Genomic DNA, 15,123 nt, shown 5'->3' on the forward strand with positions numbered 1-15,123 from the left:
TGCCGGAGCGTGAGTCCTCAAGCCCACAAGGGTGTGTGGATGTGTCGATGCAGGGTTGCAAAGGAGACAAATATCTCCTGTTCCCCCTCTCCGTGCTCCTTTTAAGCGTTTGTATTCTGTAATCCCTTTCAAATTTACCTTTTAATACTGCAACCAAATCCCCGTAAAGCTCAAAGATCCACAAACTACCTCCTACTTGGAATAATACGGTAATACTACGTGGCCGATATGTTTGAATGAATACTTTTGTGGTCATTTAAATGAAGGTACACACACACATGCATTACTGCAACGAAAACATTTTAATTAGCGATTTATCTACAAGTAAACTTCTTGATTGCTTGCTTTATGTCCGAATAGTAGAGAGTATTATCCATCACACTGCCTCAGAGCTGCAGATAGGAACAAATGTTTTAGCCTGAACACTCTTGAAAGAAAAGATTAAAGAAATGTATTAAACAACTGTAACGAGAACATGGTGTTTTCAACTGTTACCCATTAACACGTCATGCTCTTTAAACTACACACAGGCCCACTTCAGGATGCAGGGTTCTGATGTTACTACTATTCTATGGTGTAACATTTTTAAAGGGAATTTTTACAATTAATCAAATGACCACAAATCAAGTGACACTGGGGAATTTGAGGAAGATGCAGAGTAGCTAGTGTGGCCTAAAACAACGAGCAAGAGTCCAAATATTTCAGATTGTACTGACTGTAATCTTGCTCACAGTTGACATTTACAACTGAAGGTCAAACCTTATTAAAATGACCTCATAAAAACTAAAAAGTGATTTCAAGGACAGGGACATTGCCTATCCTCGAAATTCTCATCCCCTGGTCCCAAACCTGAGAACACCTGCATTACCAGAGCAACAGTACCTTGGCTTTGTCTAGCCTTTCACACACAAACTGCAGCCAGAGCACACAGGCGAGGTTTTGTTACCGTCCAACAAAAGCTGCCAAGGGAGGGCCGTGGCTGGCAGAAACTTGACCCTTTTGTCCATTTTAACAAAACGGACCAAAAACCCCCCAAAAACAAACAAAAAAAGAAAAAGCCGGTTTGAAATGGGGTAAATTGAAAATGAACCCTTCCTAAAAATTAAAATTCTGCTCCTTTAAAAAAAAAGAAAAAAAAGAAGAAGAAGGCATTAGTTTATTATAGTTTGACACATAGCTCCTGCATTTAATTAGATAGACTGTTGTCTTTGGAGTAGTCTCATTAAGGTCTTTATTGTTTATATAGGCTATTTTTTTGTGTGCCGGTTGAGCCATTTTATCTGCCAGACAGCATTAAACCGACTGTGTGCACTACTTTTTCTGACCCGCTGATTGGCTGATTCACATATCCCAAAAGGCCTACTATAACAAGAAGAGACCTGAGATGTTAAAAAAACAACACACAAAAAAAGAAAGGTTAGCGTGATCAGTGCTGCAAGCAGAAACAGGCAGAGACAAGTTACTGGTAACTGTCAGCTTTATTCTTAAAAGTTAATTTCTTTTTTTCTCCAAGACATAGAAAAAATATACACACAGTACATCCACAGTACATACGTTCTGAACACCCAACTTATTTCCTCTGCTTGTTTCTGTTTAGGAGGGAATCATGGGGATGAAGTCAAACATTTAACGAGCTGACTGCTAATGTCAAAAAAACAAACAAACAAAAAAAAAGTAAAGTAGTATGCGTGGAGTTTCCGATCAGTGTAACGTGTATAGCCACAGAACGAACAGACACATTTTGACTGGACTGTACAGAAAACAAAAAGTGAACCCCATCCACCAACATCTAGTGTTTCGGATTTTGTAGGTTAACTACAGGTAAACGGAACAAACAAAATAATAATAATTTGATCCTAAGTGATTAAAAATACAGCTGAATGGCCATTTCTGATGTGACTTGTCATCAACAGTTATTCAGTCTGTTGCATTTGGGATCATAAATACTTCCACAACCAGTCTATAATAACTTTGGACAGAAGAAGAAGAGTATGATGAAGCACTGTAGGCACAGCAGGCTTTTCTTACTTACAATATGTACACCTTCTTACCCTTCTGCTTGACTTTGGATAATAAAGACTTACCCAGGGTTTACCCTTGATAATTATACACAAAAAGCAAAAACGTATTTTCTTCTGGCTGAGTAAACCAGATGACTATCGAAAAATTGACTGTCGTAGCACAATGTTAACCCCAAATGATTATGTGAATTTATAACAAGAAGCGATGAGGATACTCGAAACTGTAACCTCTGCACCAGAATGATCTCTGTCCTTCACGGAGTGAGCCACCTGACTTCGACAGGCAGCACAGCGGCAGTTCACCTTAGCTCCTCAGGGCTGCCAATCTTGACTGCATCTCTTCAATGTCCTCCTCTGACTCTTCATCTGAAGCCGCAGTGGCTCCAGCGGGCTCCATTTCAGGCAGGGCATCTGTGACTTTGTTCGGTGCTTTGCCAAGGGCACCTGACAAGAGAAAGCAGAACCAGCGTTTTCAGTGTTTTGACTTTATAGCTGATCTGTGGTTCAGACTTAAACTCCCTAAAAAAAACCCCCAAAACAAACAAAAACAAAAATGTGACTTTGAGCTGTGATTTTATTTTTGTCACCTGCTGTGATATCAAAGAGGATCCTGTCGACTTCCTCCTCCGCTGCTTCCTCCATCTCCTCTCCGTCTTCCATGCTCTCAAAAGTATCTTCCATCATTTCCTCAATGATACCAGCCTGAAAGGTAAATATGCCAAGTTTTAGCTTTACTATGAAAAGTTGTGAAATTTCTTTGGCACAACAATTAAAATGATCAAAAATTTAACACAACTGTAACTAAAATAATATCTCAAATTCAACAAAGCAAAATAAACAGAATTAAAATATTAGACAACATCAGTGACACAGTGTAACAATCACGTAACAATAATATCATGGTAAACAGTGACCTTCGTCATCTCCTTCGACAGCTCCCTCATGGTGGCCTGGATCTCTGGGATTTTGACTAGATTGTGCATGGCTTTCATGACGTCTGTGCTCTTCTGCATTGCTCCAGCAACACGCGCCACAGCTGAAAACACGCAAAACAGATTTCCTCAGTGACAGAGAAGAGCATTGATGATCACAATGTCATTAGAAAACCTGCTCTAAGTGACAAACTAAGTACGCCCTCCTCCCTATCTTGTGCGCTGCCACACTCACCAAGCTGATTCTTCATGCTGAGAACTACAGAGTTCATCTGTGCTTTGGAAGCGTGAAGTTTTGTGACAGCTCGTTTGGACTGAATCACCTCCTTCGCAAGCACCACGCACACATCTTTCTGTCCCTTTTTGGCAGCGTCTTTGATGGATCGTTTAACTTTTTCTTCTTCTCTTTGAATATCTGAAACCAAAATATGTCAATTTCATTACACAGACAACACACAATTTATCAGGTCTTTGATTATATTTATTACATATACAAAAAGCTAATTTGGTATCTTTATGACTTACTGAGTCAAATGATTATTTTACACCTTCCAGATGAATAATTAAATGACAGCAATTATCAGACAATTCAAATACATTGTACTTACACTAGATTTATAACTCCTCAGTTTGGTTATCAGATATTTAGGTGAAAGTGATATAAACTGAATGTAAACGGTCCTGGAAGTGTCAAACTCTGGCTGTAGTCTTACCTCGAATTTGTCTGTCCACCACTCTCATTTCCTTCCTGATTTTATGATTCCACTCCTTAACCTGAAAGAGCACATTATCTTATTAAAACATGACACAGTCTCTGTTTCTCGGCCAGCTACAGGTGGATGTACATGTAATATTCGTTTTAACACGGGTGTCGCAATACAACGACGCCATGTACAGCTGCTAATATGTAATGGCTCATAAGGTTGGCTAAAGTGAGGACAGCAATGGTTTGTTTACAGTGAAGACTTATATTAGCATGTATGCTAACAGGCACACTACTATAGAAAGCATAAATCGGCTAATGGACACCGTATACAAGCGTGTGATCTTGAATAGTGTAAAAAAAAAAACTATGTAAGCTAATGTCAAACTTGTTGTTGTTGTTTTTTCAACTAGAGTGCTGTTGACTACTTAATTATCAGCCTGAAGTATCAACATACAGGACGGACAAGCCCTAGCTGTGTGACAGCTAACGTTAGCAAGGATAGCTAGAGCCACTGTCTTTCTTTGCTTTTTGTCCACACAGCTCTTAAAGACAGGTTCTGGTCACCATCAGTCAGTACTTACCAAATCAGCTGCTGGCTTCTCCTGTGATTTCCCGAACAGTCCCATCGTAAACAATGTGTTAAAAGGCAAGCTAACCTATTTGACTTGAACTAGCTGGCTAGCACAGCCTGTTAAACTATCACTTCCTGTTCTGGCAAGGGGCGCCGCGGGCTGAGTCCGAATATGAGTAAACATTCACGTCCTCAACAAGAAAACAGGGAAATAAGAACAAGTGTTCAAATAAAGCTGAAATCGAACGAGACACTCAGCAGTGACGTGTTATGGGTTTGCCCTAAAAAAAAACTGAAGGCATTTGGATCGAATCAAAAAGAAAGGTATTACAGTTTCTTTTAAAAAAATCTCTCTATTCTCATTTTAGTTTAGTCTTTATCATTTTAAGAGTCTGCTATATTATTATATTTTATCTTTTATGAATATAGTGTTAAATAAATAATAACAAGGTCTTCGATGTCATGTGCTGCTGTTCATCTCAGGTTGCATTTATGTACTTGTAAAACTGGCTAAGGACCTGATTTTATTATTATTATTATAAATATTTTAATTATGTTATTTAATTATGTAAAACCTTAGAATTTAAAGAATGTGTGCATTTTTGTTTTGTTGTGCCATTTAATACCATGACTTTAAACACTATGAAACCCCCCCAAAACTCACAATTAAACATTTATTTTGGAGATAGATAGATAGATAGATAGATAGATAGATAGATAGATAGATAGATAGATAGATAGATAGATAGATAGATAGATAGATAGATAGAACAATATGACAGCAATTTTCCGTTATTGTGTTGCTTTGCTAACAACTTGCGGAAATCTGAATAGGCTGTAGTCAAAGTTTAAAAATATTCAAATAATATAATATATTGGGTAAAGTATAATAATATAAAACACCCCCTAAAACTAATTTTTGTTTTCTTTCTACTGATATAAAATCATGTCTTTATTACTATGCACCGGTTGGCATAAGGCTGTTATGTGTGATTCTATCTTTACTGGAAATTGCCTTTTGTGTGACACGCTTACCTAACTTAAACACGATTCCTTAATCCAATAATATAATTAATATATACATTTAGGCCTTTTATCTGGAACATTTTATCTTATGGTAGGTACCTAAACAACTTAGCCAGAAAAGTTATGTATATCATATTTTGTTTAAACAAAGAAGTAAACATAAACAGATAAAACGCATTGAAATAAAACCAATGAATGAAATGAATATAATTCAATGTGATTACGCGCAGTGCAACCCTCTGTTGTCATTTCCATGGAGATAAGACACGTAAACAGCAGCGTCATATGTCGCTATAAACAAATGTTTGCAATAACAGTAAATATTACTGTACCGACTTAATAAACTTGTATGTATAAGCAATATATCGTCTTAGGGCACTCTAAGCTTTACCTCTCGCAAACAATGCTTTCAGGTAGCGCTTACGTACCACTATCTCATTAGATATGATCTAGCTATCAGTAATGTTAAAGTCATAGATATTATAGTTGTATGCGTATTGATTTTGAGGCACGTGAGATGTGAAGGTAGAAACTGTACCTGCAGGTTAAATTTAGGGTAAAATTTACGTCAGGCCCGTGCCGATTACCGATGACGTACTCAATGGTCCCCTTTTCCAGGTGGTTCTAGATTTTTCTGTTATCGATTGGTTGCCGCACCAATCACGTAAGGACATTGGGTGTGACGCAGCCAATCACAGGCGTACGTGGGCGGGTCCGAGGAGATACAGTCAGTCGGAGCCGCTGGGTGATGTTAGGGCTGCCTGGGAGTGGGAGAATCCGCTCTGGACATCATTGCTCTCTGGGATTACACTGAATGAGTTTGCTATAAACAGCTTTACTTACATAACAGCTAGTAATTCAGTTAGTGCACGCTCGGCTAGCCGTGTCGTATATTTTCAGAGCGGACGACACGCTTAAATAAATTTAAAATTAGGAACAGACCGCCATTGTGTGTTATTTTTCCCCCTTCCTCCTAGGTGTGAGTGCGGTCATTTGCGGAGGATAACTTGGGTGAATTTAAGAGCGCTCAATATGTCAGTGGTAGGCATTGATGTGGGTTTCCAAAATTGTTACATCGCTGTGGCCAGGAGCGGTGGCATTGAAACCATTGCCAATGAATACAGTGACAGATGCACGCCGTAAGTATAGCCGAAATATTGACAGACATCATCGCCGTGTAAGTGTGGTCTGCCTGTGAGTTTGTTACGCAATGTTTGCAACTGGAGGCGCACTGACTGAGCGGTGTGATGCACAGGAAGGCAGCAGGGATGGTGGCGGCGGTAGTGATGCGGCCTTAGTTCATTTCCCGTCACAGCAGGTTATTATAGGTCTTTTTTAAATAACAGTTTATTTTTGTAGGTAGTTGAGATGTCTCCTGGCTATCACCACCGAGCTGCGCAGTGCACGACAAGCTGACTCAGTTAACCTACTTGTATTGTACATGTTATTTTGTTTAATATGCGTTTTAAAGTGTTTGCATACTGTACAGACATCAAAGGATAACGAATAGGTTTTGACATGGTATAACGATAATGCGTCAGTTAAGGCCCGTCTACAAACTGCATCTTTAACGCATGCAAGTGCTTGATCAGAAGTGACAGAGGATTAAATCCCAGGGTGAATGTAAGGAATCAACTTGGCGGACTGAAACAAATCATCTCCAAGTGGGTCTCCGTTTCTGTAAACTGAATTTGCTGCAGCATCCGTGGAAAGGAGACTGAGAGGAGCATTGCACCTTTAAGTGCATGAGGATATTTTTCTGTGGCAAGGTGAAGCTAGGGAGTGACTTGTCACTGCTAGCCAATGTGAAATGAATCCTTGTGTGAGGAGAAGCGTTGGTCTTTGTCATTAAACACAACGATTTTCCTGTTTTTTCTCTCTTTATTTTGGATAGAAAAAGCTTAATTTTCAAGGTGATCTGCTATGTCTCACTGCCCTAGTTTGTAGTTCTTGTTCAGACACTCTCCCCCGTGAACTATCCCTCATGGCAATGCTCAACATTTCAGTTGGCAGCCATCGAAATTGCAGTTCTTCTTCGTACGCCACATCTGTTAACAGGATTACTTCTGTTTGTTTCCTATTAAGGGCCTGTGTGTCTTTGGCCTCCAAAAATCGCATGATTGGAAATGCAGCCAAAAGTCAAGTAAGATCATCCATGAAATTTTATTTTTGGCAGACACATTACATCTTCAAACAGTTGTCTTTTTTTAATCTTTGCTAAGTATTTCCTTTCTTTCAGATTATAACAAACTTCAAAAATACAGTCCATGGCTTCAAAAAGTTCCACGGCAGAGCATTCGATGACCCATTTATCCAAGCAGAAAGACCTAAACTGCCTTACAGCTTGCATAAGCTGGCCAATGGAACCACTGGAATTAAGGTAAAGTACTTTACATCTTTTTCACCACTTCCCATTTTTTTCCCCCCATCTTTGCTTTTTCCATCAACTTCCAAGCAACCGATCACCTTCACCCTTTTGGTTTTTAATTTGCTTCGGGTCTCCCTAAATGCTTGAGTGTTCCTAGGTGCGTTACTTGGACGAGGATAAAGTGTTCACAGTTGAGCAGATCACGGGGATGCTGCTCACCAAGCTGAAGGAGACGTCAGAGAGCGCCCTGAAGAAGCCGGTGGTGGATTGTGTCATCTCTGTGAGTGATGAAAACGGTGCACAAGACTTGTCGGTGTAATTCAGAACGCGGTTTTGAGGAGAACATTAAGATTTGTACTCTGCTTTACAGGTCCCAAGTTTTTTCACAGATGCTGAAAGGCGGTCGGTGTTCGATGCAACTCAGATTGCAGGGCTGAATTGCTTGCGGCTAATTAATGACACCACTGCAGGTCGGTGTTCTTGGATACATTAGTAACTTTATGAAGTGGCCATAGTCAAACATGGAACGTAAGGGTTGAAAATAAATGTCTTGTCTATGAACAGTGGCTTTGGCTTATGGGATCTACAAGCAAGACCTTCCTACACCAGAAGAGAGGCCGAGAAACGTGGTATTTGTGGACATGGGGCATTCGTCATTCCAGGTGTCTATCACTGCCTTCCACAAAGGCAAACTCAAGGTTAGCCTTTTGCCTTCCTTCTCGTCCTCCAGCTGCATCTGCTCTTTTGTTCTTAAATTCTAAACTCCGTATCAATCTGGTGCGTCAGGTTCTTGCCACAGCATTTGATCCATACCTTGGAGGGCGTAATTTTGATGAGGCATTGGTAGATTACTTCTGCGAGGAGTTTAAGGGCAAGTACAAGCTCAACGTGAGGGACAACCCGAGGGCTGTGCTGCGGCTATACCAGGAGTGCGAGAAACTGAAGAAGCTCATGAGTGCCAACTCCTCCGACCTGCCTCTAAACATAGAGTGCTTCATGAATGACATTGATGTTTCCAGCAGGATGAACAGGTAAAAACCTATTTGTTGTTGTTTTTTTTCATCTCAATAAGCACACTTAATGTGGATATCTAAATTGTTTTTTTCCAATGTTTAAATCCTCCAGGTTACACTTTGAAGAGATGTGTGCTCAGTATCTCATGAGAGTTGAGATTCCATTGAAATCGGCCCTTGAACAATCAAGTACGCCCCTTAGAGTTATTAATTCATTAATTGATATTAATGTTAAACAAAGGAAGAATCTGCTCAGGAATGTGTATGTTTTGTCTGGCAGAGTTGAGTCGGGATGATATCTGTGCAGTGGAGATAGTTGGAGGAGCCACAAGGATCCCGGCTATCAAAGAGAGGATCGCCAAGTTCTTCTGCAAAGACATCAGCACCACACTCAATGCAGACGAAGCTGTAGCAAGAGGCTGTGCACTGCAGGTTGGAAGATCCTCAGATATTAACACCCAGTATTTCTTTCCAATGTAATATGAAAAAAAATAGTAGTGATAAAATGGAGTAAATATGTGTTCGTCTTTGTGGTTTTGCTTGTGCGTATGTGTCTGTGTAGTGCGCAATTTTGTCACCAGCATTTAAGGTTCGGGAATTCTCTATCACTGATGTGGTTCCTTTCCCGATTACTATGCGCTGGAAATCACCCACAGAGGATGGATTGGGGTAAAGATAGCACCACTCTACAAGAGACAGTGTTTTTTGTGATTATGTGTCTGGAGGACAAAAACTGGTTTATGTATACATAAATATATGTATTTCTACCCTGTTTATAGGGTAGTCCTAACCTACAGTACTGTGCAAAAATCTTGAACCGCTTTCAATTCAATCTTTAACTTTCAATTCTTTATATTTTGTAAAAAAATATAAATGCAAGGTGAAGGTGAAAAAAATGGAAATAGGTTCAGCAGTTTAGTTCATTTCAGTAAAGATGAGGGGACTTGGAAAGGACATGACTTTTCCTCTTCTGTAGATGGTTTTTAGGCCTGTCACCTTTTTCTCCTGCGCTCCACTTGTCACTTTATTCTCAGATTTTTTTTAAGGACACCCTGCACACCATTCTGATGGTAACAAAGTGCCTAAAAATACCATTTAAAACTGGTCCTTTGCTAAGTTGTCTGTTATGTGTAGATACAGCATCGATTCGTCACCTGAGTTAGGTGGTGTTTTCATGCTAGAGTGATTCATAGGTCAGTGTAACTGGTTCAGTAAATAAAAACATTCTGAAAATTGTCAGTGACTGAACTGAAAATGAGGGGAAAAAGCAGCCAGTGTCCAAAGAAGAACTTTGAAAGGAAAGACCTTCAGAAAGCCTGAAGAACTATTGCTTAAGACCACTTTTAAAAACATGAGGGGTGGCTCAAGACTTTTGCACAGTACTTTAATCGAAAATATAATAAATACCTAAGAGGTCTAGATAAGAGTTGATTATATGGGCATTAATCTAGTGACCTTTTTCATTACTAAAAACTAAAAGTCTGCACTTCAATCACATATTGACTGATGTACAAAATACAAAAACTGTGTCTTTGTCTCAAACATTATGGAGGCCACTGTATGTATACTTACTGCTTTTTGCTCCTCCAAATAGACGAGTCAGCTCTAGGACACAGTATCTGCTGACTGTGATTACTTTCCATTGCCTGACTTTGCTTTTTTTTTGGCTAATTTGTGCTACAGAGAGTGCGAGGTGTTCAGTAAGAATCATGCTGCTCCTTTTTCCAAAGTGATTACCTTCCACAAGAGGGAACCCTTCGACCTTGAAGCCTTTTACAGCAACCCTCAAGAACTGCCCTACTCCGACCACAGGATAGGTAATGGTGCTAATTCTGCTCTATTAGCATCAAAGTGATCAGTCCTTACTTGGTTTTACATAGACATTGCATGTATGCATGTATCAGGTTCCTTTAACCAGCTGCACAAGTATGCAGAAAGAGGCGGCTAATGTAGGTGCGCTAAGTAGCTGGCCCAACAAATTGGATGGCAATTAGGAGTAAGGGAAGCAGGTTCTCGTGTGACTCAGCCGAACATCATAATTATCTGTATTGTATGTGTATCACCATGTGGTGGGTGGGTGTGTTTTCTCAAGTGGGATATCTTTTTTTTTTTTTTTTCTATGCAACTGCCAGTTTCCTGTCACAAGAACATGTTGAGGTCCTATTAAAGAAGCCGCTCCTTTTCTTTCCATCTGCTTCCAGGCTTTTTTTCAGTACAGAATGTGGTTCCCCAGCCAGATGGTGACAGCTCTAAAGTGAAAGTCAAAGTGCGCGTCAACATCCACGGCATCTTCAGCGTGTCCGGCGCTTCTCTGATTGAGAAGCAGAAAGGAGAGGGCGAGGACATGCAAACTGATACAGAGCCAGTGGTGCAGAATGAGAGCAGAGCAGAGGAGCAGGTAGGATTATTGTTGCCACAGTCACTCTTGTGATGCCACAGATGTCAGCTGGTCAGTTTCTTTGAGCCGTTCAGAGTTAAAGCACAACAGCTATTGGATAGAATGGGTACTATTCTCATAAAATTTATGTTCCTTATTGTTTATCAGTGGATTTCCGCCACTTAAAAATCAGCTTTTTTGTAGTTTTTTGAAAGATACTATCATTAATTGATCTTTTATATGCAATGAAAAATATCTAATGCTGTGACACCTGACTTAAATCTTCGTTAAAATAATTATGTATGTGTCTCAGATCAAAATGCAGGTGGATCAGGAAGGCCAAACCCAAGGGGAGCCGCAGAATGAGGATGCCAGTTCCAGCAGTAAGGTTAGTCAGGCTGCGATTTAAGGATGCTTTAAAACTGCATGTTTTTCTTGTTTGTTCTTGCTCATATCAGACTGTATTGATAATAAGACAAGCAGAACCCTGATACTGATATTGTTGAGACATGCTTTCAATTAAATTAAGTATTAAGTAATTCATGTATTGTCACAGATTCTGTATGCGAGCTGCTGAATTCATGTCAGCGCTGCTCATTGATGCATCTGTGCTACAATTAGATGGACTCATGCAGTATTAATTAGTCTAAAAAAAAAATAGATGATTATTTTGGCAAGGTGCCCCATGTTTGGAAATCCAAAAAGGCCTCATTGTGTTCTCTGGTTTCCAAATTTAGGAGGGAGCAGCTGGTGAGAAGCAGGACCCAGCAGCAGGAGGAAGCAAGCCCAAAGTCAAGGTGAAGAGTATCGATCTTCCCATTGTGATCAACAACATTCGACAGCTTGACAGTGACGTCCTTTCTAACTTTGTGGAGTATGAGGTGAGTGTTGCAGGTGGCCTTTAGAAAAAGCCGAGTCATGCTCTGATACAAGGAATTTTATATCTATGTATGAACATCTACTGTTGTAATATATTTATGACAGAAATCAGGACAAGCACAGGTTTTATTCAGAAATGTCATACTGTAATATCGTATGGCACGCCTTGGTTGAATCATCCGTAACTTTTTTTATTTTTATTCATTCATTTTAATTTTTTCATCATAGCGTCAGATGATTATCCAGGACAAACTTGTGAAAGAGCTGAACGACGCAAAGAATGCTGTGGAGGAGTATGTGTATGATCTGCGGGACAAACTTTGTGGGATTTATGAAAAGTACATCACTGAGGGGGTAAGTAGTACTTTTTGCATCTATTATAGCAGCCCCCATGTTGCAGTAAACGACTATTATATCTGAGACGATGTATGAAGAACTGATCTGTATAAACATTTCATGTTTGTTAATAACAGGACAGCAACCGGCTGACGCTGATGCTGGAGGACACAGAGAAGTGGCTCTATGAGGATGGGGAAGACCAACCCAAACAAGTCTATGAGGAGAAGCTAGATGCACTTATGGTATGTTTACATTTATTACAAGAAAGATTTTGCAGACTACTGCATACAAAAAAATATTTATGCCCCAAATGCTAACTTTTAGTAATTTGATTCGATGTAAATTTTCCATTTTGTTACATAAGTAAATAAACCGGTTCTAATATAGCGCTTTGCTACTCTGCTTGAGCACTCGCTCATACAACATGTCTCATTCACCCATTCATACAACCACCAGCCTTATGATTAGTAGATGACCTGCTATATCTCCTGAGCCACAGCTACTACTTAGCACGCATATTTTCCTTAATGATTACTTGCTTAAATAAACCTTTGATTTTATAAATCTCAGTGGCACTTTACCCAGAATTGTTGCTTTATGTTCATGTTTCATTCATTCATTATATAATCTTATAGATTGTAATTTATGCTGTGATTTGGAACTTTCTAAAAGTTACGTTGAATAAAGAGTAAAGATGTAAGAATATTTTAAAGTGGTAGTAGCTTTCAATGTTAACGCAAATTTTTTTTATTCTCCAGAGGTTGGGCCAGCCCATTCAGGACCGGCACAGGGAGCATGAGGACAGGCCGAGAGCATTTGAGGAACTGGGAAAGAAACTGCAACTCTACATGAAGTTTGTAGATTCCTACAAACAGAAGGTAAGCCCTCTTCTGACTGTGATGTTCTTCCATTACTCCTTTACAGGAAAAAGACAGAAGTAGGATTTGTGTTTGGAACTGCATGTTTTGTGCAGTGCGTTACAAATACTGTGTTATGCGAACAGGAAGCGTGATAAGACATATAAACATAGATGACTTGACACTTATAAGAAATACAGTCTGTAACTGATACTTGAGGTATGTGACAAAATAACCATTTATTTTTATATTTTACTGAGAGAATATGTTGATGGTGTCTTACTATGTTTATATCCTTGATCTTGTATTCTAAGTGTTTAAATTATTTTCGTATTTTAGCTTATATAGTTTAAAGTGTATTTTGTTATGGGAAAAATATAATAGGATGACTTTGTTTTAAAAGAGATACATTTTAGACCTGCTAAAGGTTTTCTTCGTCAAAAACTCTTTCCCAGGACGAGCGATTCCTTCATTTGAGTGCAGAGGAAATGAGCACTGTGGAGAAGTGTGTGACTGAAAGCATGGGCTGGATGAACAGCAAGATGAATGCGCAGAGTAAACTTGCTTTAACTCAAGACCCAGTTGTCAAAGTAGCAGACATGATCGCTAAAATCCAGGTGTGTGATCCGCTTTTTAAGATCTAATAATCTTCTTCCTTTAGTGAGAATGACATCTTCTGATTCTCCTTTGCTTGCTTCTTCTCCAGGAGCTGGAGGACATATGTAATCCAGTGATCAACAGGCCAAAGCCCACAGTGGAGGAGGCCCCCGAGGTGAACGACCAAACCAGCGGAGCTCACAACGGCCCGACGGCTAAGCAGGGAGGAGCGGAAGGAAAGAGGGAAGCAAAGGGGAGCCAGCAGACGAAGCCGGGCACAAAAGAGATGGAGGTGGACTGAGATCTGTGTCCGACGCGCAGACTCCGCAACCATCAACGCGTTTACCGTCACACGGCATCTAGACAGGCGCAGAAAAATCAACACCTGGGAACATTTCTCAGTCCTCATCAACCACTTATGTGGATCTGTTTTTTTTGTGTCCTCTCCCATTGGATTTTACCATTTGAGGTTTTTTGTTTTCATCCTTACGTGTGACACTGGTGTGCTTTAGTCTCTCAAAGGTTTGCCATACTAAAAAAATTAAAGAATGCCACAATAGATGAAAATATGAGTCTGTCGTAAAACCGATTCCTTCGTATCTCACAGGAAGGTACGCTTTGTGTTTTGCATTCCACGTGTCTCTTAAGTGTCCAATATCACCCATAAGAGAAATAGACAGTGCTGTCCATGCCACTGCTAGTGCAAACCTTTTAGTTAGTATACAATAATACAAATTATATTTGTATTCAACGAGTTCGAAGAGATATGTCCGTGTCTACAAACTGTAAATATTATTTTAGTAAACAAAAGCAGCCAGCATAGACATGTACATAGAGAACACATTCTAGTGTTACAATGGAAATGCTCATATACCAAGTTTCCTTTAGTGATTGGTTGCCTATTTCCTTTTTTTTTTCTTGCATTTTTCCATATTTAATTGAAGGTGGGGGAAAAAATAAACGCATTTGTCTGCAAGACTAATTTGTACGTGTGAAATGATTGATTTTCAGAAGAAAGTGGCCATCTGTGCTGTACTTATGTTTTCAGATGTGATATGGAAAGTTTCAATATATATATATATTGAAAGTCATTTGTAGCAGTCATTTACTCTTAAACATGCATTAACCTGTAATGTTTATAGATGGCCTAAGAAACCAGATCCCGCAGAGTGAACATGAGTCCAGGGAGAAAGTACCTCAGGTTACTTTAAACCCAGGATCCTCTTACTGTGAGGAATGTTTTGCCTTTACTGCACATTATGGTTCTCCATTTTTGTTTTAAAACAAACTTTCTTTGTCAGCAAACCAAGACAAATGAGAGGTCGAGTCCTGTGATTAAAGCTGATTTAAAAAATTAAAAGAAAGTTACTGGATTAATTCACGATTAGATAACATTTTCTTTAATAATACACGTATCATTTAAATTTATAATTTTAA

The 15,123-nt window shown here is 39.4% G+C and overlaps 2 protein-coding genes across 2 annotated transcripts; one reads left to right on the forward strand and one right to left on the reverse strand.

The window, feature by feature from the left end:
- Positions 1-1,459: 1,459 nt before the first annotated feature.
- On the reverse strand, positions 1,460-4,448 carry chmp3 (charged multivesicular body protein 3). The gene is made up of 6 exons (XM_004540589.5): positions 4,241-4,448; positions 3,667-3,727; positions 3,189-3,368; positions 2,936-3,057; positions 2,609-2,723; positions 1,460-2,465 (listed from the first exon to the last, which is right to left on the reverse strand). Exons 1-6 carry the CDS (start codon positions 4,283-4,285, stop codon positions 2,326-2,328), a joined length of 663 nt encoding a protein of 220 aa, XP_004540646.3. The 5' UTR covers positions 4,286-4,448; the 3' UTR covers positions 1,460-2,325.
- Positions 4,449-5,995: 1,547 nt separating this feature from the next.
- hspa4l (heat shock protein 4 like) lies at positions 5,996-14,668 on the forward strand. Its single transcript, XM_004540590.4, has 19 exons — positions 5,996-6,395; positions 7,342-7,399; positions 7,496-7,636; positions 7,782-7,904; positions 7,995-8,094; positions 8,189-8,322; positions 8,411-8,655; positions 8,750-8,826; positions 8,918-9,069; positions 9,200-9,306; positions 10,321-10,454; positions 10,839-11,035; positions 11,328-11,402; positions 11,752-11,895; positions 12,122-12,247; positions 12,367-12,474; positions 12,991-13,110; positions 13,545-13,706; positions 13,796-14,668. The coding sequence occupies exons 1-19, from the start codon at positions 6,289-6,291 to the stop codon at positions 13,985-13,987; spliced, it is 2,502 nt and encodes an 833-aa protein (XP_004540647.2). The 5' UTR covers positions 5,996-6,288; the 3' UTR covers positions 13,988-14,668.
- The last annotated feature ends 455 nt before the right edge of the window (positions 14,669-15,123 follow it).

This window comes from Maylandia zebra, linkage group LG19 (genome assembly GCF_041146795.1).
Source record: "Maylandia zebra isolate NMK-2024a linkage group LG19, Mzebra_GT3a, whole genome shotgun sequence".
Taxonomy (NCBI): Eukaryota; Metazoa; Chordata; class Actinopteri; order Cichliformes; family Cichlidae; genus Maylandia; species Maylandia zebra.